General features: G+C 30.1%; 1 protein-coding gene across 1 annotated transcript in view; it reads right to left on the bottom strand.

Annotated features, from left to right (window-relative positions):
• clu (clustered mitochondria protein homolog) overlaps positions 1-25,966 on the bottom strand; it is a 114,276-nt gene that overhangs the window by 19,088 nt on the left and 69,222 nt on the right. Inside the window, exons 9-18 of the mRNA XM_075364809.1 lie at positions 22,297-22,491; positions 20,992-21,204; positions 18,681-18,855; positions 17,286-17,391; positions 13,836-13,959; positions 13,398-13,533; positions 10,381-10,586; positions 9,010-9,216; positions 8,622-8,720; positions 1,658-1,872 (exon numbers count right to left, since the gene is read on the bottom strand). Coding sequence (XP_075220924.1) covers positions 1,658-1,872; positions 8,622-8,720; positions 9,010-9,216; positions 10,381-10,586; positions 13,398-13,533; positions 13,836-13,959; positions 17,286-17,391; positions 18,681-18,855; positions 20,992-21,204; positions 22,297-22,491 — 1,676 coding nt within the window. The remainder of the gene's footprint in view (positions 1-1,657; positions 1,873-8,621; positions 8,721-9,009; positions 9,217-10,380; positions 10,587-13,397; positions 13,534-13,835; positions 13,960-17,285; positions 17,392-18,680; positions 18,856-20,991; positions 21,205-22,296; positions 22,492-25,966) is intronic.

A 25,966-nucleotide genomic window follows, 5' to 3' on the forward strand; every position in this document is an offset into this window, starting at 1 on the left:
TCTCCTCCTCCCCCCTATACTAAATAAACGTTATTCTGTACATCAGTCAATCAGAGATTGCACTTAGCATACATCAAATAGAGATTAACAGCAGTGACTATCATATTATTAATTCTTTTAAGAAGGTGCATTTATTTATTTTTTAGTTCTATCCTTTACAACTAATTCACGTAATCTAATCAATACTTACAGTATTTCTTTTTAATTACTGTTCTTATTCTAATTTCCAATCTTATTTATTTACAGGTATTAAATTTATTTAATCTTTTCAAAACTAAAAATTCATTTCAGAAATTTGTTATTAACTTCTGTTTTTTTCGCTTATAATTTACAGTTATTACAATTGAGGTTTTACTGAAAAATCACTGGAACTGAAGGCAAACTGTATAAATCCACTGATAATAATTAAGAGACTTTTCAGAACTACTCCAAGAACTCAACAGTTTCTCAGAATTCTCAAACCTCCTGGACCGTTAGTCAGCTCACTAGTATAAACTCAGCACTGGCACCAGGGAAACACTCTGGTCTGTGATTGTGACAATGGTAACATAATCATTAACATTATACAAAATTACACTTTAGTTTATAGTTAACTATAAACACTCATTCAAATAAAAGTACCCAGTATATGTAAAATTTATGTTACAATCTGAATTAAATGGTGCTTCACTGGATACCAGTTTTTATTTATTATTTGTAAGGAAATATTAATTCATTCCTATTCAACAATTTTTCTAAACTGTAACTTGAATATGCACATTAAACATTTTTTATTTTTTTCCTGAGGGAGTAAATGCCAAAAATCAGTTTTTCATCAAGAGGAGATGGCTGCTCTCCACTGTGCATGTTTTAAGTGAATGCATAGAACACATCTAAGGGTTCAGTCACCTAGATTGTCCTATGGTTAAAATAAGATTTTTTAAAACAGGTTGTGCTCTTCATATGCATTAAAAAAAAAATCAAGATAATAGAAATGATTTGAAATGTTGGGAGTTTCACTTTAAATTTATATAAAATATTAACAAAAACAGGTTCTGAAACATGAGAAACAATACAAATTTTCTATTAAACCAATTACATTAATGAACAAATTGACGGATTTTAATAAATTTATACCAAAAGAAATTTCAAACTATCTTCTAAATTTCAGTGACGAGTCACAGAACTCATAGTATTACTACAATGACGATAAAAATATAATGTATAACTCACTTTCCAAAAGCTGTAAAAGTTCATTAAAAGAAAATAATAAAGCTACTGAAATTTCTTTACTGGCAGTGACAGATCTTCATTAAATTCAATAACAAAATAAAACAAAAACAACAAAATAACATAAACATCTTCATAACAACATAAGATTATTCAACAATTGTTTCAAGGTTTTGTATAAATAGATTTCCTAGACTGTTTAGAAGAGTTCTTACTGAAGTAAATAATTTGTAACATTCATTGAATAGCTATTTGGAAATCTTTAATTACAATCACTTTAATAAAACAAAAACACATCTAGTTTAAATCAGAATTATCTGAAGAAGAGCAGCTTTAATAATTTTACTCTAAAGAATGAAAATTGAATAACGTTGATTTTAAGTACATTATAATCATTCTTATTTAAAAATAAAATTACTGTAAAAGTTAAATAATTATTACTTCTAACCTGAGTAATGAGATTTTCTGTAGGGAATATTGTTGAACAGCAGCATCTACTGAATCCGCAGTAAGTTCCCAATCGTAGTATGATTTTAAATCTGCTTTGATTTGTTGAAACAATATCTTAGGTGTTAGCGAAGCCCATTCATTACTATCAGCTGATAATAACGGATTCATTCTGCCTTTACGTTTGTTGCGTCGCTTGGAAGTCTTACTCTGAAGCTAACATCAGAAAAATATTTCTAATTATAAAGTAAGATCAATGCTGTAATTAACTTTAGTCCCAAACACATTTGATAGTAAAAGATTTGTTTCGTAACTTCAGTCTTTAGAAAATAAAAAAAAATTCAACAACTAAAAACCAAATTACATATCTAAATAACATACATGATGAAATCATGATTGATGAGTTATTAAATCACAGAAAAACCAATAATTAATTCTATGATTGCCCAATTTGAGGAAAATGCTTCTCCTAAAGGGTAAATAAATTAAGTAATAATCTGAAATTATTAAAATCAATGAAATTTATTTATTTATGGGGGAAACATAAATTTTCTAAATTCTGAAGAATGTTTTGTAAGGGTTACATCTAATCTAATACGAGATGAATGATATGACTTGAAAGAATTTCGTAGTTTGTAATTATAATAAACCCAAGATCAGGATTATTAGCTCTAAGGAATCATTTTTTGATTCTGTATTGACAACAAGGAATATTACATAACAATATGGAAAATACTACTTTAATTTTAACTTAATTATAATGGTTAGTAAATAAAGTTCATGAACTGACTGTGATAAAATTTCTATACACTTTAGTGCTGCATATCACTGTGGTCCACTCAAAGTAACATTCTTGAAAAACTGCACACCAATACCAGCACGTAATTCATCCTCAGCAGTTTAATGAAACTGCCCTCTGAAGGCAATCCCATATTGCTTCAGATCTACTGACATATTGCTGATACTGGTGAATTTTATGTTCCAACAGAATGATTTTTATGTTAAAAGCTACCAATGAGTTTCATATAAACAAAACCATTATCATTATGTATGATCCACAGTTGCTGATAAAAAGATTTATTTTTTTCTTTAATCTTTTTCATATAGCCTTTTCAGCATTTTTACATCACATTAGGCCTAATTTCACTGTGTGCTCAGTTAGTAAGAATATGCAGTGAACAATACTTTAATATAAAAAAAAGTCAACAGTTTAAAAGACTCTGTCTGATGAAACTAATTTGGTAAGAAGAATTAGCATTTTTCCATAATTAACTTTGCTGCTTTGTTTCAGGGTTATATTAATAACATGGTTCAAAATGTCAATTTGCCTCTACAAAATGTCACAGAAAATTTCAGCTAGTGTTTGCTTTTGCTAATGTTAAGATTTTTCTGTTTCTTTATCAACGCTGATTTCTCATTTATGCTTCTGACTGTCAGCACACAACTTTCATCAATGCTATTTTCACTGATGGATACACTAATCCCTAGTCATCAGTAACATTATTCTTTTTAATTATCAGAAATCTGTTTTATTTATTTGTATACAAGCATTTTCTTCATAGCATTATCTCTATAAAACTACTCTAAAATCACCATAATTTCGGTTCTAATTTAGCCAAGTTTGATGAGAATTTAATATTTGTTCACTGCTCTACTTCAAGTAATAACATACTTCCAACAGTATACTAAATAATGTGTAGACAATAATGGACTACACTTAAAAATGAAAATGATACTGGACAACAGTAATGTAGCTCTAAAATTGACAATAAATATGATGACATTAGTAAAACAATGTAGCATTTTTGTAAAGGGCTGGTAAAACAAGCACTGCAGTGAGTTTGTGAACTTTACTGGCAGGCTTCAGATATAATTATTTTAATACACTGACTGATATACATATATATATATAAATATAAATGTAATTATGTTAATGACGTTTAAATGTTTTTACTATTTCAATGGATACTTCTTACTCCTAAAATGATTAAGTTTACAACAATAATTTTAAGTTTAATTAAAATCTGATGTGAGAATATACATAAATTTTAGGTCATAAAAAGAAACCTACAAATAGAAAAGAAAGAATATAATTGAAGTAATTTTATTTATTACCACATCTAAGTTAGTGATTAGGATTAAATATTTACATTTTCTGTTTATGTTATGAAATAAAAAAACAACTTTGAACCTTATTTTGATTTTACAATAATTATGTTAATTAAAAATTTAATAAGCACAGGTTATATTAACAGGTTTCTTTATTTTTCTTGAAGATGAGAATTTTGAACTTATTATGTATTAGGAATAGCCATATTGATTTTCAAGCAAACTGGTTCGGAGGAACTGAAATTAGAGCCGAAAAACAGTCTTTGGTACATTATCAGCTTTTTTTTTGTTCTACTATTATGACTATTAAATCATGCACTTAAAACTAATGTTTTTATGAAAACTATAGCTCCATTTAAGTAAACATCAATTTAATTCATAAATAACTTTTTATTTAAAATTATAATATATAAAATCAACAATTTACTTAATCTGTAATATATTTAATTAATACTATTGGCATTTCAGTTTTCAACTTGAAAATGCAATATTAGGAGGGATTATTTGAAATTTAAAAAATATAAACATATTGTGTATAGAAAAAATAGATGCAGATCTACAATAGGAAAAATTCATTAAAATCAAGTTTCCTTTAGAACTCTTGAAAAAAGAAAGAAAATATCAACTGGAAGAGAAATTTTTTTTTTTTTTTTGTCTTCAGTCATTTGACTGGTTTGATGCAGCTCTCCAAGATTCCCTATCTAGTGCTAGTCGTTTCATTTCAGTATACCCTCTACATCCTACATCCCCAACAATTTGTTTTACATACTCCAAACGTGGCCTGCCTACACAATTTTTCCCTTCTACCTGTCCTTCCAATATTAAAGAGACTATTCCAGGATGCCTTAGTATGTGGCCAATAAGTCTGTTTCTTCTTTTAACTATATTTTTCCAAATGCTACTTTCTTCATCTATTTGCCGCAATACCTCTTCATTTGTCACTTTATCCACCCATCTGATTTTTAACATTCTCCTATAGCACCACATTTCAAAAGCTTCTAATCTTTTCTTCTCAGATACTCCGATCGTCCAAGTTTCACTTCCATATAAAGCGACACTCCAAACATACACTTTCAAAAATCTTTTCCTGACATTTAAATTCATTTTTGATGTAAACAAATTATATTTCTTACTGAAGGCTCGTTTAGCTTGTGCTATTCGGCATTTTATATCGCTCCTGCTTCGTCCATCTTTAGTAATTTTACTTCCCAAATAACAAAATTCTTCTACCTCCATAATCTTTTCTCCTCCTATTTTCACATTCAGTGGTCCATCTTTGTTATTTCTACTACATTTCATTACTTTTGTTTTGTTCTTGTTTATTTTCATGCGATAGTTTTTGCGTAGGACTTCATCTATGCCGTTCATTGTTTCTTCTAAATCCTTTTTACTCTCGGCTAGAATTACTATATCATCAGCAAATCGTAGCATCTTTATCTTTTCACCTTGTACTGTTACTCCGAATCTAAATTGTTCTTTAACATCATTAACTGCTAGTTCCATGTAAAGATTAAAAAGTAACGGAGATAGGGAACATCCTTGTCGGACTCCCTTTCTTATTAGGGCTTCTTTCTTATGTTCTTCAATTGTTATTGTTGCTGTTTGGTTCCTGTACATGTTAGCAATTGTTCTTCTATCTCTGTATTTGAACCCTAATTTTTTTAAAATGCTGAACATTTTATTCCAGTCTACGTTATCGAAAGCCTTTTCTAGGTCTATAAACGCCAAGTATGTTGGTTTGTTTTTCTTTAATCTTCCTTCTACTATTAATCTGAGGCCTAAAATTGCTTCCCTTGTCCCTATACTTTTCCTGAAACCAAATTGGTCTTCTCCTAACACTTCTTCCACTCTCCTCTCAATTCTTCTGTATAAAATTCTAGTTAAGATTTTTGATGCATGACTAGTTAAACTAATTGTTCTGTATTCTTCACATTTATCTGCCCCTGCTTTCTTTGGTATCATAACTATAACACTTTTTTTGAAGTCTGATGGAAATTCCCCATTTTCATAAATATTACACACCAGTTTGTATAATCTATCAATCGCTTCCTCACCTGCACTGCGCAGTAATTCTACAGGTATTCCGTCTATTCCAGGAGCCTTTCTGCCATTTAAATCTTTTAATGCTCTCTTAAATTCAGATCTCAGTATTGTTTCTCCCATTTCATCCTCCTCAACTTCCTCTTCTTCCTCTATAACACCATTTTCTAATTCATTTCCTCCGTATAACTCTTCAATATATTCCACCCATCTATCGACTTTACCTTTTGTATTATATATTGGTGTACCATCTTTGTTTAACACATTATTAGATTTTAATTTATGTACCCCAAAATTTTCCTTAACTTTCCTGTATGCTCCGTCTATTTTACCAATGTTCATTTCTCTTTCCACTTCTGAACACTTTTCTTTAATCCACTCTTCTTTCACCAGTTTGCACTTCCTGTTTATAGCATTTCTTAATTGCCGATAGTTCCTTTTACTTTCTTCATCACTAGCATTCTTATATTTTCTACGTTCATCCATCAGCTGCAATATATCGTCTGAAACCCAAGGTTTTCTACCGGTTCTCTTTATTCCGCCTAAGTTTGCTTCTGCTGATTTAAGAATTTCCTTTTTAACATTCTCCCATTCTTCTTCTACATTTTCTACCTTATCTTTTTTACTCAGACCTCTTGCGATGTCCTCCTCAAAAATCTTCTTTACCTCCTCTTCCTCAAGCTTCTCTAAATTCCACCGATTCATCTGACACCTTTTCTTCAGGTTTTTAAACCCCAATCTACATTTCATTATCACCAAATTATGGTCGCTATCAATGTCTGCTCCAGGGTAAGTTTTGCAGTCAACGAGTTGATTTCTAAATCTTTGCTTAACCATGATATAATCTATCTGATACCTTCCAGTATCGCCTGGCTTTTTCCAAGTGTATATTCTTCTATTATGATTTTTAAATCGGGTGTTGGCAATTACTAAATTATACTTCGTGCAAAATTCTATAAGTCGGTCCCCTCTTTCATTCCTTTTGCCCAGCCCGTATTCACCCACTATATTTCCTTCCTTGCCTTTTCCAATGCTTGCATTCCAATCTCCAACTATTATTAAATTTTCATCTCCTTTTACGTGTTTAATTGCTTCATCAATCTCTTCGTATACACACTCTACCTCATCATCATCATGGGCGCTTGTAGGCATATAAACGTTAACAATCGTTGTCGGTTTAGGTTTTGATTTTATCCTTATTACAATGATTCTATCGCTATGCGTTTTGAAATACTCCACTCTCCTCCCTATCTTCTTGTTCATCACGAAACCTACTCCTGCCTGCCCATTATTTGACGCTGAGTTAATTACTCTAAAATCACCTGACCAAAAGTCGCCTTCCTCTTCCCACCGAACCTCACTAATTCCTACTATATCCACATTCACCCTATCCATTTCCCTTTTTAAATTTTCTAGCCTACCAACCTTTTTTAAGCTTCTAACATTCCACGCTCCGACTCGTAGAATGTTATTTTTTAATTTTCTGGTGACCCCTTCCTTAGTAGTCCCCACCCGGAGATCCGAACGGGGGACTATTTTACCTCCGGAATATTTTACCAAGGAAGGCGCCTCCATTATTGTTATGTGAAAATGCAGAGCCACATTTTCTTGGAAAAAAAAAAGCAGCTGTAGTTTTCCATTGCTTTCAGCTGCGCAGTACTCAGAGGACTGAGTGATGTTGATACGGCCGTTTAAGTCGTCCTGACTCACGCCCCTAACAACTACTGAAAGAGCTGCTGCCCTCTTTCAGGAATCATTCCTTAGTCTGGCTCTCAACAGATACCTCTCCGATATGGTTGCACCTTCGGTCCAGCTACTCTGTATCCCTGAGCACTCAAGCCCCCTCACCAACGGCAAGGTCTCATGATTCATAGAGGAGGGGAAGAGAAATATTAACTAAAATTATATTTACATAAATCCTTCACAAAATAAGTAGAAATGAAGTATAAAAGAGTTAAGAATGGTTTCAAGTGCAATAACAAGCATTTAAATCTTGATGCAATGTAAACATAAATATACTCACAGCATGGAATAGTACACCTCTTGCAGATATATAAGGATAGCAGTAAACATGTTAGGCCAAACTTAAAATTTCACATTTAATAAATTTCAAATATGCAAGGGATATACAGAAAGTAAGTTCCATTTTTAAATATTTCCATAACAGTGCTATGATCACAGTGATGATATGTGTATAAGCACAAAGTTTGTTGATTTGTTGACAATGCAGCGACATCATTTCACACATTTGTATTGTGAATATAATTTGTGATGTGTGTTTATAACATCTATATTGATTAGGAAGCTTTTCTCGCATGTGAAATTTGGTTTGTGATTTACTGGAATATGAGGAACTGGCTGAAATTCACATCAAAGTTAAGGTGTTCATGGAGATCATGCTGAATGATTCTAAAGTATGAAAATTGGTGCAATTTTTGAATGAAAGATGAAAAAATAAGCATGCTGATGAATGGGCAACCTTCTGATGAATGTATGCACAGTTGATGAAACAATTATAGAAAACAGATGATTCACCATAACATCACTCTTGCTGAACTTTCAGAAATTTCATTTTCACTTCCATGAATTTGTCTGAGAAACTGAAATATTGAAAATTGTGTGGACATTGGGTTCCTAAAATGATTATGTAGAAAAGAAGTATAAGGTGCATACTTCAAACGGTAATAAAAATGTTTATTAAATACATTAACTTTTTTTTTTTTAAATGCTCATCAGAATTTATTTTTTGGATATCCTTTGCCTGAAAAAGTACTAATTATCTTTGTTAATAATGCTGACATTACATTTATTATTACCTCATCTGCTGATTGCTGGGGATGAGGCATCTGACATGATGAAAGGAAGCAATTCAAAAAATGGCTTATTGCAGAAGATAAACTCATCAGTTCTGTTGTCTGTAAAAGAAACAGATAAATAAAAAATATTATAAAAAATAACAGCTGAACTTACAAGGAAAATAAATGAATGAAATTACATTAAAAATAAACTTATAAATATTGATTTCATTTTAAAAGTCATTGAAAAAGATCCACAATAAGTAAACTGGAAAATTAATGAGACTTACAAAGCTAAGATTGAGAGCAAAAGGTAAGATAAAGAGGAAATATATTGTTTGGGTAGGACTTTTATAATGCTATATACTGCCAACTAGTACATAAATAGAATAATGATAAATAATTCTACCTGCATATATGCTGTAAAGACATGTTTTGCCGAACGAGTAATTAACTCAGCAACTGCTATACTAAGCAAATAATCTAACTGTTTTACTTTGGCAAGCATTTCAGCAATTTTTCCTAAGTATCGAATATTTATTCCTCTAGTATGCATTCCTTCTGACAGTGTTACACCATCCAATGGAGCAGCTGAGTGATCCAAACATTCTCGTATCTGAAATAGATTTATAAAATTTATTCCACCATTATTTTTAAGTACATCAGTAACAAAACAAAAGCGTTACAATTACAGTAGCAAAGAAAAAAATGTCTTGCAGTGTCATGGGAGTGAAGATACAAAAATGTCAAAACGTGCAAATTTCAGAGATATCACTAATTTTCTAGGCTTCATATACACAATCTAATGTTACAAATATTTTTTTAGTATTTTAGCTTCTGGAACTGAACAAAAAAAAAAAAAAACTAGTTTTGGTTTGTGGCTGGGAACAGTAATATATAACAGTAAAAATAAGAAACAGAACCAAGTGAATCAATTTAAGTGCCTAGGTAATATCATCTCACTTTATGAGAAGCAAGATATAAAATCGAGAATCACAAAGGCAAAAATTGCTTTTAATAAAAAACAGATTCTACTTTATTCCAGTAATATTTAAAAATTATTGTTTCTTACTTAACATCGTATTCAATTTCATAATAGAAAAATTAATTAAAAACAAAATTGTTAATGGTGCCAACTGTCTCTTGTATATGTTAACATCTTTCAACTAAACAGTGGATATTGAACAGTATTAAACAATAGACAGTAATAGTTCTTAATACTACAATAAAAGGTTTTCCTATTTTAATCAATAAAATTATAATTCTTTAATATTCTGAATGAAATTTAAGTTGGGATTTATTTTCGTCACACTATGATTTACCATGACAGAAATTTAAAAGCTACACTATTAGTTTGTATGAAGAATGGAATTTGAAAGGTAAGTTAATTCTATGTTTGCATATTATTTTCATCTTTATTATTATTATTACATTGGTAACCACGCTTCAATTTAAGGAGGCTATTAAGTATTATACATCAGACAGAATTTTTGTTTTTAACTGTTAAATCATAACTGTAGTTAATACAAGTTAAAAATCATTGAATATTGCAAGAACAATGTTGTTTTCATACATACTTTCCTCATTATAAAACAACTGTTGAAGTTATGAGACAATGTTTGAACTATTTTAAATAGTTCAACTGAATTGTATGCCTTCTTAAAATTATGTAAATAACATTATAATATTTTTATTTATTAAATTTGTAAGACAAAGTTAATAAGATAAAAATTTGTGTTAATTTAAAACAACTAATAATACTTCAAAAATAATTACTAACAAAAGCAGGTATTTGTGCTGTAAGAAGAAAATCAGCAGCATCCTTAACAAGCTGACGTTCTTTTTTGATCTGAGTACTATCACCATTAGCATGTCTAACACCAGGTGAAAACACGTCAGGATTAAAACGAACATCAAATTCAGTTTCTTTCAATGATCCAACAGCTAATGCAGCTTTCTTAACAATTTCTTTTGTACTTTCTTCCACTGTAATACAAAAAAATTAATAACAGGTACAAAAAGTACAAAACAAGAATAATATTTAAATGAAACTAAAAAGTTTAGATAACAAAAACTGAATGCATCAACTAGGAAAAAACAATAAAAGCATTTTGCTCCCATAATGAAAGACTACTAGAATGAGTTTACTTCATAATATATTTTAACACAATTGTCTTGATGTAGTTTCCCAAGAAACAAAAAATGTTAAACCTAGCCTAAAAATGCAGCTGCTCCATGTGTTAGTCACATGTGTTTTGTTACCAAATGTTCCAAGGAAAGCAGAACCTTACATGCCTTAGCCTAATTTCTAGCATTAAATATGTTGGAAATAATAAAAATATTAATCACTCAAGCCACATTTTAAATATCATTAGAAACCAATAATTGCTCAAAAACAGCTTATAATTTTTTTTAAGATCATTTCTACTCTTAAGCTATAATCGATCACAAGTAGACATATGGTAATAGTATAAATTAGAAAATAAATTGAGTATTACTAGTAGTGTTAATAGAACAAATGTAAAAAATGTCAACAGTTGTTGCTTTTCTAAGAAATCACAATTGAGATTAACTATTTGGTCATTGCATTCTATAACTCAAGACAGCTTTCTATGACCTAATTATAATTAACATTTCTTTTACATATTGAATAAAATAAATATTTATCTAAAGATAGCATAAACCTTCTTAAGATTGAAAACTTTTTCACACAACACAAAAATTTTTAATAAATTTAAAAGTCATAAATTCTATTGGATACTGCATTATCCAATAGCGTTAATCGGCCCCCTACTATTTTCAGTAATAAAATGTTTTGGCCAAAATGTAGGATAGAAAGATAAAATATTAATTAAAAGAATTGTACCAGATTTAGAAAACAGCTATAAAAATAAATTGTATAGTGGGTGGCGTATACCTGTATACATTGCATGCGAGAGAGGTAGTCCGATAGGATGGGTGGAATAGTTAGTCATTTCTTTATGAAAACATCTCGTATAGCTCCATATACTTATATACTATAAGATATTTTCAGGATAGTTAATAGCACGGTTAGCCAGCCATAAACCTATACACACAGCAGCAATATGCTGTCGGCTATATAAGGTTTGCAGATGACATGGTACTTTAGGAATACAGCATGGGATATTTAAAAGATGATTTCTAAATTAAAACAAATGACAGAACGTGGTATGAAAATGAATGTTAGCAAAACAAAAGTAATGAGGATAAGCGAACAAAATGGTTTACAATAAAAGGAAGTATTTAATGCTGCTCTGATCAAGGTTTTTCTGTAAATTCACTTTGTTTCCAGGCAAACACTGGAGCAGTTACCTTTTTGTTGATGGCAGAGCAAGTTCTACAAAATTCCTGAAATGTTATGTAATAAATTACCTGAATAAAATTTATTTATGTTTTACAAGGATGTACTTGTGTTTGGATGAAAAATATGAAAATTGAGAAAAAGAAAGGCTGAAGGTATTCAAGATAAGGGGAAAGTTAGAAAATTAATGATTGGATAAACTGAGTGGAAAATGATGTAATAAATAGAGTGTACAATAGAAAGCTAATCAGAACAATTAAGAATTGTAAAGCTAACCAGCTGAAACATATGTGAGAAGCGTTGATTTAAAATATTACTATAAAGATCAGCAGAAAGTTTAGAGGCTAAAAGCGAACAAAAATTTGTAATTTAAAATGAAAATTGTTAAAATATTAATATTTTTTTAATGTTATGTAGGCTACATTATTAAAACAGTTTTTATACCTAAATTTTGGTAAGCATAAAACCATTTAATTTTTTTTATAATCATTCAACTATTAAAAAACCTACACAGATAAGACAAATTAAGTTGTAAATGCAATTAGTTAATTTTTAATAATTAAAATTTTTATAATTAAGATAGAAAGAAATGCAAATTTATAATTTCTTAAAAAATATAATACTGTTTATTTTATATTTTAATGTCTATATTGTTAAAAGGTCCTATGGTTAAATAAAGTAGTTACCTGCCAAGTAAAAATATTTTTACTATTACAAATGTTTACTAATATTCAGTTTTTTCGTTTTGAACTGCATTCTACAATATAATAATGCGTAAAATTGTTTACATACATTATCATTATTACTATTATATACACCTCATTGTTTTCTATTATGATACAAAAAAATTTCAGATTAGGGAGAAGTTTCCACAAGGTTAAGTGATTTGAAATTACTTAATTATTTATAAAAACAGTTTCATAATCAGTTAACAGTTTTTTAAACAGCTATTTTGTTAGTAAAAAGATATATTTAAAAAAGGAAATATAGAAGTAATTTCTTAATTTACAAATGTATACGATTTTATTAATTTATTTTATACATTTCCATTTTTTAATTTAATTATTTATTGCAAAAAAAATGTTGAAGTTTTATAAATATTAAGTTGTTTATCTAGTTAGATAATTTTTAATGCCACTATTATTTCTATAATATGCAAATTAAAAACAATGAATGACTTGGGCTGAAAAGTCATTTTGCCTTTCACTTATGCAAATGCAAGATATAAAAAGCTGCAGATGAAGATATGCAAAAAAAAGCCATTCCAATAGGTTGGCTGTAGTGCTTTATGAGTTCGATTATAAAAACATTCTGCAAAATTGAATACCTAGCATTAGCCTTAAAAAAAAAAAATAAGGATCAATTTTTAACCTCCGTTCTTAATATATGATGTTAGTTGTAGCTTACAAAACACATTTTATTTAAAAAGAGAAATTCCTAAATCATTATCAAGATTGTTCTATAAAAATACATACATTCTTGTTTCTCTCCACTTGTTATAGAATCTGTGATACTTTCAACAATTTTTTTTGCTTCATCTGCTTCCATAGGGCTTTCTACCGCAACTTTTTCTACTTCAGCACGTGCAGATAAATCCACGATTTTCTTTTCCTGTAAATACATAATTTAATACATTAGTAATAATTTAAAATGAATTACATAACCTGCTTACTTGAGCCATTAAATTAGCATTTTTATTTCAGTTTATATTCTTGAATTTCAAGGATGCTGCTCCTCGAGATGTTCCGAGTGTAGTGGAATTATCAATTAGTTATTATAAATGTATATGGCTTACATATTTTCCTTGTTTCATATATGGTTATCTCATCTGCAGTGTAAGAAATAAAATATATCAAATAATTAAAATTGAGCAATAATGTAATAAGTAATTTAAATATAAAAGATAAATTTACCTTTTCTTTATTTTCTTCTTTATCCTGACTAGAATTAGAACGAACCTCTCTTTCACGTTGTTTCTTTGCTCCTAGTTGTTGTAAATGGAAGGCTGCATATTTTATGAACATCATATATCTTGACCTGTAGTTAACATAGAATGAAAATTAATTCTTAAGTTCGTAGGATAATTTTCCTCTATTCAAAATAATTTATAAATTAAAAACATTACATTAACCACTATTTTACAAAGAATTTCTAAAATTGCAAGTTTTCTTTATTTTTTTTTGTCTTCAGTCACTTGACTGGTTTGATGCAGATCTCCAAGATTCCCTATCTAGTGCCAGTCGTTTCATTTCGGTATAACCCCTACATCCTACATCCTTAACAATTTGTTTTACATATTCCAAACGTTGCCTGCCTGTACAATTTTTTCCTTCTACCTGACCCTCTAATATTAAGTGACTATTCCAGGATGCCTTAAAATGTGGCCTGTAAGTCTGTCTCTTCTTTTAACTATATTTTTTCAAAAGCTTCTTTCTTCATCGATTTGCCGCAACACCTCTTCATTTGCCACTTTATCAACCAATCTGATTTTTAAAATTCTCCTACAGCACCACATTTCAAAAGCTTCCAATCTTTTCTTCACAGGTACTCCGATCATCCAAGTTTCACTTCCATATAAAGCGACGCTCCAAACATATACTTTCAAAAATCTTTTCCTGACATTTAAATTAATTTTTGATGTAAACAAATTATATTTCTGACTGAAAGCTCGTTTTGCCTGTGCTATTTAGCATTTTATATCACTCCTGCTTCGTCCATCTTTAGTAATACTACTTTCCAAATAACAGAATTCTTTTACCTCCATAATCTTTTCTCTTCCTATTTTCACATTCAGTGGTCCATCTTCATTATTTCTACTACATTCCATTACTTTCATTTTGTTCTTGTTTATTTTCATGTGGTAGTTCTTGCGTAGGACTTCATCTATGCCGTTCATTGTTTCTTCTAAATCCTTTTTATTCTCGGCTAGAATTACTATATCATCAGCAAATCGTAGCATCTCAATCTTTTCACCTTGTACTGCTACTTCAGATCTAAATTGTTCTCTAACATCATTAACTGCTAGTTCTATGTAAAGATTAAAATGTAACGGGGATAGGGAACATCATTGTCGGACTCCCTTTCTTATTACGGCTTCTTTTTGATGTTCTTCAATTATCACTGTTGCTGTTTGGTTCCTGTAAATGTTAGCAATCGTTCTTCTATCTCTGTATTTGAACCCTAATTTTTTTAAAATGCTGAACATTTTATTCCAGTTTACGTTATCAAATGTCTTTTCTAGGTCTATAAATGCCAAGTATGTTGATTTGTTTTTCTTTAATCTTCCTTCTACTATTAATCTGAGGACAAAAATTGCTTCCGTTGTCCTTATACGTTTTCTGAAACCAAATTGGACTTCTAACACTTCTTCTACTCTCCTCTCAATTCTTCTGTACAGAATCCTAGTTAAGATTTTTGATGCATGGCTAGTTAAGCTAATTGTTCTGTATTCTTCACATTTATCTGCTCCTGCTTTCTTTGGTATCATGACTATAAAACTCTTTTTTGAGGTCTGACGGAACTTCCCCTTTTACATAAATATTACACACCAGTTTGTATAATCTATCATCGCTTCCTCACCTAGAATTCTACAGGTATTCCGTCTATTCCAGGAGCCTTTCTGCCATTCAAATCTTTTAATGCTCTCTTAAATTCAGATTTCAGTATTATTTCTCCCCTTTCATAACACCATTTTCTAATTCATTTCCTCCATATAGTTCTTCAATATATTCCACCCACCTATCGACTTTGCCTTTCGTATTTTAAATTGGTGTACCATCTTTGTTTAATACATTATTAGATTTTAATTTATGTACCCCAAAATTTTCCTTAACTTTCCTGTATGCTCTGTCTATTTTACCAATGTTCATTTCTCTTTCCACTTTTCTTTCGCTAGTTTGCACTTCCTGTTTATAGTATTTCTTAATTGTCTATGGTTGCTTTTACTTTCTGCATCATTAGCATTCTCATATTTTCTATGTTCATCCATCAGCTGCAATATATCGTCTGAAATCCAAGGGTTTCTACCAGTTATCCTCTTGCGATGTCCTCCTCAAAAATCTTCTTTACCTCCTCTTCCTCAAGATTCTCTAAATTCCAGATTCATCTGACACCTTTTCTTCAGGTTTTTAAACTCCAATCTACATTTCATTATCACTAAATTATGGTCACTATCAATATCTGCTCCAGGGTCAATTTTGTAGTCGACGAGTTGATTTCTAAATCTTTCCTTAACCATGATATAATCTATCTGATACCTTGCAGTATCGCCTGGCTTTTTCCATGTGTATATTCTTCTATTATGATTTTTAAACTGGGTGTTGGCAATTACTAAATTATACTTTATGCAAAACTCTATAAGTCGGTCTTCTCTTTCATTCCTTTTGCCCAGCTCGTATTCACCCACTATATTTCCTTCCTTGCCTTTTCCAATGCTTGCATTCCAATCTCAAACTATTATTAAATTTTCATCTCCTTTTATGTGTTTAATTGCGTCATCAATTTCTTCATATACACACCCTACCTCATCATCAACATGGGCGCTTGTACACATATAGATGTTAACAATCGTTGTTGGTTTAGGTTTCGATTTTATTGCTATGCATTTTGAAATACTCTACTTTCTTCCCTACCTTCTTGTTCATTACGAAAGCTACTCCTGCCTGCCCATTATTTGAAGCTGAGTTAATTATTCTAAAATCACCTGACCAAAAGTCGTTATCCTCTTCCCACCGAACCTCGCTAATTCCAACTACATCTACATTTATCCTATCCATTTCCCTCTTTAAATTTTCTAATCTACCAACCTTTTTTAGACTTCTAACATTCCATGCTCTGAATTGTAGAATGTTATTCTTTAATTTTCTGGTGACCCCTTCCTTAGTAGTTCCCACCTGGAGATCAGAACAGGGGACTAGTTTACCTCTAAAATATTTTACCAAGGAAGGCGCCTCCATCATTGCTATATGAAAATGCAGAGCTACATTTTCTTGGAAAAAAAAGCAGCTGTAGTTTTCCATTGCTTTCAGTTGCGCACTACTGAGAGGACTGAGCGATGTTGATGTGGCCGTTTAAGTCATCCTGACCTATGCCCTTAACTACTGAAAGAGCTGCTGCCATCTTTCAGGAATCATTCCTTAGCCTGACTCTCAACAGATACCTCTCCGATATGGTTGCACCTTTGGTCCAGCTACTCTATCGCTGAGCACTCAAGCCCCCTCACCAATGGCAAGGTCTCATGATTCAGAGAGGGAGGTTTTCTTTATAACATGTTTAAAATAAAGTTATTTAATATATGGAAATCTTAAACTAAATCAAACGTAAAATAATAAAAAAAAATTAATTTCATGTTTAAAGAATCTTACTCAACAAATGAATCAATCAACTCTTGACGAAGACAGCATAATTTATGTTTATGCTCAATAGGAAATGCAAGTGCCTGAACTTCTCGACTCAGTTCTTCTCCTTCCACTGAAACAAGACCACATATTCTAATAAATATACAAAATTTCATTTCTAAATTTACAAAAAGATTACAACAGATAAATAAAGTATCTAATGATATATCTTATAAAAAAAATTGAGAACAGAATTGTGGAGAACAAAGTTATTAGATCTGGAAAGGGAAAAGATAAATAAAAATCCAGAAAGGGTAAGCATAAATAAATTTATATGAATGAAGCAATCAATGTTGAACTGAACTGAATGGCTGAAGAGATATGCATATAAGCAAACATCATTTGTTCTTACTGTATTAAGAGAATTGAAACTCAGCCACCAACTTCAAATATTATTTATTTAAAAGAAACTATAGACATCAGAAAATAATCTCAATCTAAATAAATCAGTTTTTGGTTTTTATCAATATTTAACTTATTTTTAGGTAATTTTTCTAAATTTAATTTCTACCTTTTATTATAATTTAAAAAAAAAAACTTTTGCATATATTTTATTATGCGAAATGAAAGGTAAAAAATACTATATCCTTGCTGGGAATTGATTTCATAGCATTTTTAATTTAAAAATTGTACCTCCAGATACAACAGTCACATGTATGACTTTTAACTAAAATAGCAAATAAAATGCTTGGACAGAGAATAAATTACAAGTTTTCTGCATGCAATTTACACACAATTACCTATAAACAAATTTTTTTTTTAAGTTTGAGGATACAACAGTAAAAGAGATCTAAAGACCACTTTCTAATATCAATTGAAATCTGGATTTATTTGTACAATATTTTATATAACAAAATCTGTTAGTAAGGAAGCTAGTAATTTGAATTTATAGCTTATAGACTTCCATAACCTCGAGTCACAGATTAGTTTTTTGATAGAAAAAGGAATAAATCACTTTAACTAAACATTAACACAGCATACAGTTGATCGCAGCCTGTTGATCATAGGTGGTTAAACAGTAATTGGGCTGCAGCAACATCAAGGGCAATAAATGAATAAAATCTTTATGGTGAAACGTTTAAAATACATCATAAGCAACAATTGTTTTATAAACTATTTGCAGCATATGCTGGAGAAATATGAAGTCGCTCAACGCATCCATGTTTAGAAATGGACTGTATAATTTTGCAAACCATGTTAATAGGGATAACAAAAATAGTCATTATTTCTATGATTCATTAATGGTTGATAGAGGACATTTGTCTCTTAAGAGGAAGCATTTCAAGTAACAATCAAACAAGTACTACGATTAGTAATGTAAGTATATTCATAAGTAACCATAAACATCTTAAAAAAACTTACACTTGAGAAAATTAACATCAGGAGGGAAAGTCCGTAATAGATCCAAAATATAATGGCGGCCATCATTACCGATAATACCTTTACATTCAACACTGGAACATAATTCAACTTCTTCACTCTTATCATTAATAACTTTATGAGGTAATATCTTTAGTTGCTGTGCAGCTTTACTTAACTATAACAAAATAACACAATTGCAAAGACTAATTATCATTACGCCATTTTTATATAACACTGCAAAATTTCAAAATAAATTGAGTTAAAATGTTTTCAGAAGGGTAGTCAAAATAATTAAATATAACTTATAAATGGTATTTTTAATTTCTATAATGTATTTACAATATTTTAAAGTAAAATTTAATACTTGTTCTAACAGTAAAAAAAAAGAAGAAAAAATTAAGTCTTGTTTAATTTTAACTTATTTTGAAATGTGGCCATTTTTACTGTTGCTGCAATGTGCACATTTGACTAACTTATTCATAAGGGTTTTTATTCAAAATAAAACACATTCAAATTAGATCAACTTTATTAAGAGAAGTTACATCAACAGTGAGAAGTAGTTTTTAATACAAATACCTCAGTATGACAAAATTTATCCAGCTCTATCCATCTGGATAACTCAGGGAAATTTCAGCTAACATATTTTAAAAGCATAATAATAATTTTATATTCAGAACTCTATTTTTATTTTTATTTTCATGGAATTATAACTTTAGAGCTAAGTTGCAAAAAGGAAAGTATGTTAAGTAAAAAAATTGGGTATGACTTTTTTCATTTCTTGTTTCATGACTCCAAAAAAACAAGAAAAAGGGAGTAAAACGTTTACATGTGTTTGAGCTTTGATAACTTTTGACTGGATAAACTGATTTTTATAAAATTTTGTAGTCTTGTTTATATGGAGCAATTTATTGGTAAAATATTGGCATTAATATATCTAGGAGGTGGAGATATTAATTTTTTTTGAGGGGGTCAATTTTCTCAAACTTTAGCAAAAGTTAACCTCACTTTAAATTAAGCTCAGTACATGCTTGCATGCTATTTTACCTTTTTTTTTTTAAATTTACCCCGAAAATTCCCCCTTCCCCAAAAATAAAAAAGCTATATTTTTATTTATTGTATATTTTTAAACAGAATTCTTTATAATGCCTTCCTATATTAGTAATGTAAGAATATTCACAAGTAGTTATAAAACAACTTAAAAAAATTTAAACAGAGAAAATTAACATCAGGAGGGAGAGCTCATAACAGATTCAAAATATAATGGCTACAATCATTACCAATAATACCTTTACATTCAATCAACAATGAAATATAATACTTTACATAAAAAAAAACTTCAGTGCAATGTTGGTGGTGGGGGAACCGATCAAAATTTAAAAATATAATTTTAAAAAATCTTCAAAATCTTTTTTTACTATCAACATCTGGTCCCTTCCAGTTCAGACAGAGATCTCTATTTCATTAAGCTTAAAAGAGAAATGTGGGGAGTAACTGCCTTCAGTTAAAACTAACAGATTGATTGGATATTTTTACCACCCTCCAGCTAAACTGTAAGCTTGTTGTTCATTTTGCTATGAGCTCTGGTAGGTCAAACACTGAAGATTAACTCTTTTATCTTGTTAGAAAATGGATTTAGAAACATTTGCAGTGTTTATGATTTCACAGTGATAAGTTGGTACAATTATGTGCGTTTCATTAAGAGATTACAGAAATTAAAATTTTTAAAATAGCAATTCAGAAGGATTTTTCCGAATATATCAATAGCAAGATTACATTAGCACATAATTACAGACACTTATTGATGACATTTTATATACTTCATTTAAATTTTTTAACATTAACAGAAAAATTAAAATGCTACTGTAAAAAAACTGGGGCATGAAGCCCCTAATGCCTCAATCCATGTTGGTTGGGCTCTCTTAATTGCCACTTGACTTCTTGTTGCTTCACCAATTTTCATAGGTACTTCTATTAATTGTTACAATAATGTAAAACTTATAATACATAATAGCAATACAATAATATGTATTAATTTTTAAATATTGTTGTAACATTTACAAAAACATCACATATTGTTTTTAAGCATATTATTGTAATGTGGAAAAAATATTGCAAACAACCAGAGGTTAATATTTTTTCTCTAAAATAATAATAATGATTGGTAGTGATGATGATGATGTTGTGTGTACCTGTAACCAGTCACAAGCAAGTAAAATATCTTTTTTAATGCACACACACATGAATGAATGTACTCACATATTTTTTGAATATAAAAAAAAAATTATATTTAAGTAACATATGTCCTACATACCAGATCCATATATTTTGGATGCGAGATTACAGTTTTTCCAAAGTCAATAGAACCATACACAACTGATTGTTCTTGTTCACGTTCTAATATACCAGGTATTATTGACTGTGCAGTGACTCTATATCCACGATAATCAATTACAACAGTACCTAGTGTATATAAACCAGGAAGATCCACAGCACTATATACTCTAACTCCCTGAAGATCATTCCTCTGTAAATAAATATCAATAATCTTTCATTTATCAAAAGATGTTTTAAAGGAAAAAATATGTCATGACTACAAGAGTATATATCAATCTTAAACTTCTAATATTATCATGAATATTTATGAAGTTATATGAGAGAGTTATTTCTTGAATTCACCATGTTTATCGATTGTTTCTCCTTTTTTTCTGCATGGTAAGAACATACATATGTTTATAAAAACTGCCTAAGAAAAAAATGTTCTTCAGGCATTTAATCAATCTAAGCAATCAAAGTTATGGTTGTGGCATAATAGAGATATCTATAAAGAGAATACTATACTACCACTAACTCCTGTTAATTTATTAAAACACATTTAATTCATTTCTATATGTTCAATATAAGATGATGAAAGGTATATGTTTTAATATCTTAATCATAAGGAAAGCAAATACAAAGAAAAGGAATAAATAGTAGGTAGGTACGATTCTGGCTAATTGTAGTAGCAAAATGAAAATAGCTAGATATGCAGATTTGTTTCAGGTACATAAAAAATAAACACATGATGTGTGTAATCACAAGTTATGATGTGTTACAAATATCACCAGGATTTATAAACTTACATTGGATCAATGAGGTTTAAAAAAAAAAGGATAAAAGCTTGGTGTATTAACACATGAATAATTACCATTTTATTGAAAATTTCAACTACAAGAGGTAGAATAATTTTAAGGGATTTCCAAATTGTGAAATAGCTAATTAAAAAAAATAAAATATGCCAATATACATTTAATTAAATGGCTCAAAAACAGTTTTACTCAGGCAAGTTCAGCAATTTTTGGTAGTTTTTAACAAAATATGTTTGCATATACCATGCAGAAAAATGAAAAAAAAAAAGACTAACGATAGATGAACATGTTAATTGAAGAGCCAACAACCGACTGCTTTACATATTAATAATGGTTAAAAAAGTGTAATTGCGTGTTCTTTATTTTTAATGAATCAAAGATTTAAAATTTTACTATGAAAATCTTATTATCCGATACATTTAATAAGTATATGTTGGTAAGAAGGTTTACAAAAAATTATTTCAATTATGACTGGAATAATTACAACTTACTGGGGCAACAAAAGCTGCAGCATCCCCACCAAGTTCTTTATAATGATCTCTGACATCAAAACCAAGAGAAAAGAAAATATTATTCCATATAAACATTTGCATTTTAGCTTCTTCACCAGGGTTAATAGCCATCACGTTTCCATCAATTACTGCCATTGCACCTCGGGTTGCACCAGCGACAAAATCACTATGAACCTGCAACAAAAAGAAATAAGATTAACAAAGGCAAAATGAAAATAAAATCTTTTTATACACCTTTTTTTGGTCTTGTTACTGATGATATATTACAACATATTTTGGAAAGTATGTTTTATTGTTGTATTTAAAATATAAGAGGATTCCACACATGTAATATAAATACAAACACTATAAGGTGAGAAGTTAGTTGTTTTACTGATTTGGTGTTTCTATGTGTAGATTATTCCATAGGTATGTTTCATAAAAATTGCAAAATTGGTAAAAAAGTATGTAATTTTTATTAAATTAATAAGGTTTCCAGACCAAGACTGCTTAAAAGTAATTATAAAACTTTTATTTATTAAATTGGGTCATTCAAATCTAACTAATAGTGTTTGTTTAAATGAAAATCCATCCAGTTTTAACTATCAGTATTTTTAAATTAATAAAAAGGTCATTCAATTCTTATTAGTAAACTTAGATGAATTTTCACTTAAATTTTATACTAAACATTTTATTAAACATTTTTCAGGTTTGATTTTATTTTTTTAAACACTGCACAGGCTTATAGTTAGCTCTGTAACCCTAGGCTGTTCTAACTTATAGCTTGCAGTGAAATTTCAGCAAGGATTATTAGTGTGCAACCAATATTTGCAGTATCTAAAGTGGTAAAGGAATCAAGAAAAAAGAAAAAGGGGTGGACAAGAAAACAACCAAGCACATCACCTACAATTACACCCAAAGGATAAGTTTCCTTCAATAGCAGCAGAAATATAGCCTAAAATCTAGGAGAGTTTTAACTCAGGATGGGGCAAAGTGTTACTGATCAATGAATTTGTTTTGACTAGCTTAAAAGTATGCACCACAAAAAATGTTTGTTACAGAACTGTAACATTACATCATGTGCATGTTTATTTTAGTAAAATAGTATTTGTTAATTTTTAATACTTTTAAAATCTTCATTTAAACAGCAATTTAATAAAATAAATTCAATCATGACTGAGGATGCGGGATCCCATGAAAGTAGTATCATGATAAAATTAAGATAAGATTTTTATTTCAATTTTCTGTACTAGGTGGTTTAAAATATAAAATATAATATAACAGTACAGAGGAATAATATGAATCTAAAAAAAATAATTTCAATACAATAATATATATATATTTAATATTATATGAAATATAAATCACCAAAACATAGTATTTACAAAAGTTAAACTTAGCTTATTAATCTATGTATGTAAATATACATATATACAGGATGATTCAAAGAAACTGCAAATTTTGAAAGTTGTGTTGGTAGCCATGGGCGATTGGTACCACTTGATAAGTGGTGCCAGCCTCTCTAACCTAATCTGCCATTTAGTTGTCATGGATCCTTGGATTGGTGCGCGACATGCATTTGCTATTAAAGCGTTTTACAAAAACAATGACAGTGTGGAGGGAGCGCGTAGAGAATTTTGCCGTCATTTTAATCTGGGACGGCACGACCGTGTTCCATCAGCACATGCAATTAAAACATGGATATCTAATTTTGAGGAAACTGGTTCGGCAATGAAAAAGAAACCTCCAGGCCGTGAGGGAACCGTCTGTACACCACAGAATGTTCAAGCTTTACAAGATGCTGTCACACGAAGTCCACATCGGTCAATCTGTCGTCTCTCAGCATCTTTACAATTGCATAGTTCAAGTGTTCGAAGAATGTTAGTGAAGGACTTGCAATACCATCCATACAAGTTGCAGATCGTCCAGGAACTGAAACCGAATGATACAGTTGTGCGAGCACAATTCTGTAATGTAATGCTTCAGAAGATAAATGATAACGAAGAGTTTGTTCACGAACTGTGGATGTCAGACGAAGCGCATTTCCACCTCAGTGGATTTATAAACAAGCAAAATTTCAGATACTGGGCACAAGAAAATCCTACGCAGCTACACCAATGTCCGTTGCACAGCCAGAAAGTGACTGTGTGGTGTGCTATGTCATCTTACGGTGTTACAGGACCTTATTTTTTTGAGGATGACAACGGTCTTGCGATTACAGTGACGTCGACTCGTTATGTAGCCATGCTTGAAACCTTTGTTGTGGAACAGCAAAAGAGATTTCCACCGATTCTTAACACAGCCTGGTTTCAACAAGACGGAGCAACGTCACATACTGCACGAATATCGATGGCAGCTGTACGCCGATTGTTTGGACAACGTGTCATGTCAGAAAATGGTGACATTAGATGGCCTCCCAGATCGCCTGATCTCTCAGCTTGCGATTACTTTTTGTGGGGTCACCTTACAAAGTGTTCCACAGTAGACCTGCTACAACAGAAGAATTGAAGGCAAAGATACGAGAAGCAATTGCGGAAATTCCAGTTGAGATGTTACGTCAAACCATGAACAATTTAACGAAGAGACTTCGTGAGTGTTTACGTAGAAGAGGAGGTCACCTGGAGGATGTCATCTTTAAAAAATAAACTAAAATGTATGTATCCTAAAATGGCAACATTTGTACAATTACATGAAATAAAATTCATTTTCTAAAAAAAATGTGTCATTAACGTTATTTAATTTTTTAAATTTCCAGTTTCTTTGAATCATCCTGTATATATATATATATATATATAAAATTGTTTTTAAAATTTAGGTAAAATTACTGGAAATTAATGGTACTGGAATGGTTTTCCAAGGAGATAATATTTATGAGGAAAACAATTTCCTACAGAAGTTTTAACAACTAAAAAATTTACAAAGCTACTTTAGAGACCTTGTGCCTTTATAGTTACAAAAACTGAAGTGGAAAAATGAAGGGAGTTTAAAATTCTAAAAAAAGCCTTCATAAATGCTAATATCTGGTTTTGTACTAGGCTGATTATAACTATTATTGCAGCAATATAATCTTTTTAAGTATAGATATATGAAAAAAAGCAGAAGTATGATTATTAACTGTAAAGTTTAACTTACTTAAAAAAAAAGAAAAGCTTGAGGTCTTGAGCTAAAAACAATTTGTCAATACAAAGCTTCTGATTTGAATCTATGTTAATCATACTACAAAAAATGATATTTTGCCTGAAAAACATGATAATCTTACATCTTTAACAAAGCAAACTTGAACATGGAAATAATTACTAACTATTTCTCTTATTTAAATAAGATGCTTGGAATAAATTATGGAAGCAGAAAAATAGTGGAGACATTCTCAAAATTAAACAGAATTTCTATCATGTTTTCTAACTTTTTATACAAATAATATTACAAAATGTTTTCAAAAACTTGCTTTATACTTTTTAGTCATATTTTAATCAAATTATTATCATACACTGCACGAGTTTAATTAGTAGGTCAATTTGGATTTTAAAAGATTTTTTACACCCGCACTCTTAATTTACCCCCCGCCCACCACTGGATGGCAGAATGTTTGCAAAAGTAATGGTGGAATATTGTATTATCACCCTAACCTTAGTAACTGTGGAAAATTTCATCAATCGGCAATGTCAGGAAG

This window comes from Lycorma delicatula, chromosome 4, assembly GCF_047948215.1.
Source record: "Lycorma delicatula isolate Av1 chromosome 4, ASM4794821v1, whole genome shotgun sequence".
NCBI classification, from domain to species: Eukaryota; Metazoa; Arthropoda; class Insecta; order Hemiptera; family Fulgoridae; genus Lycorma; species Lycorma delicatula.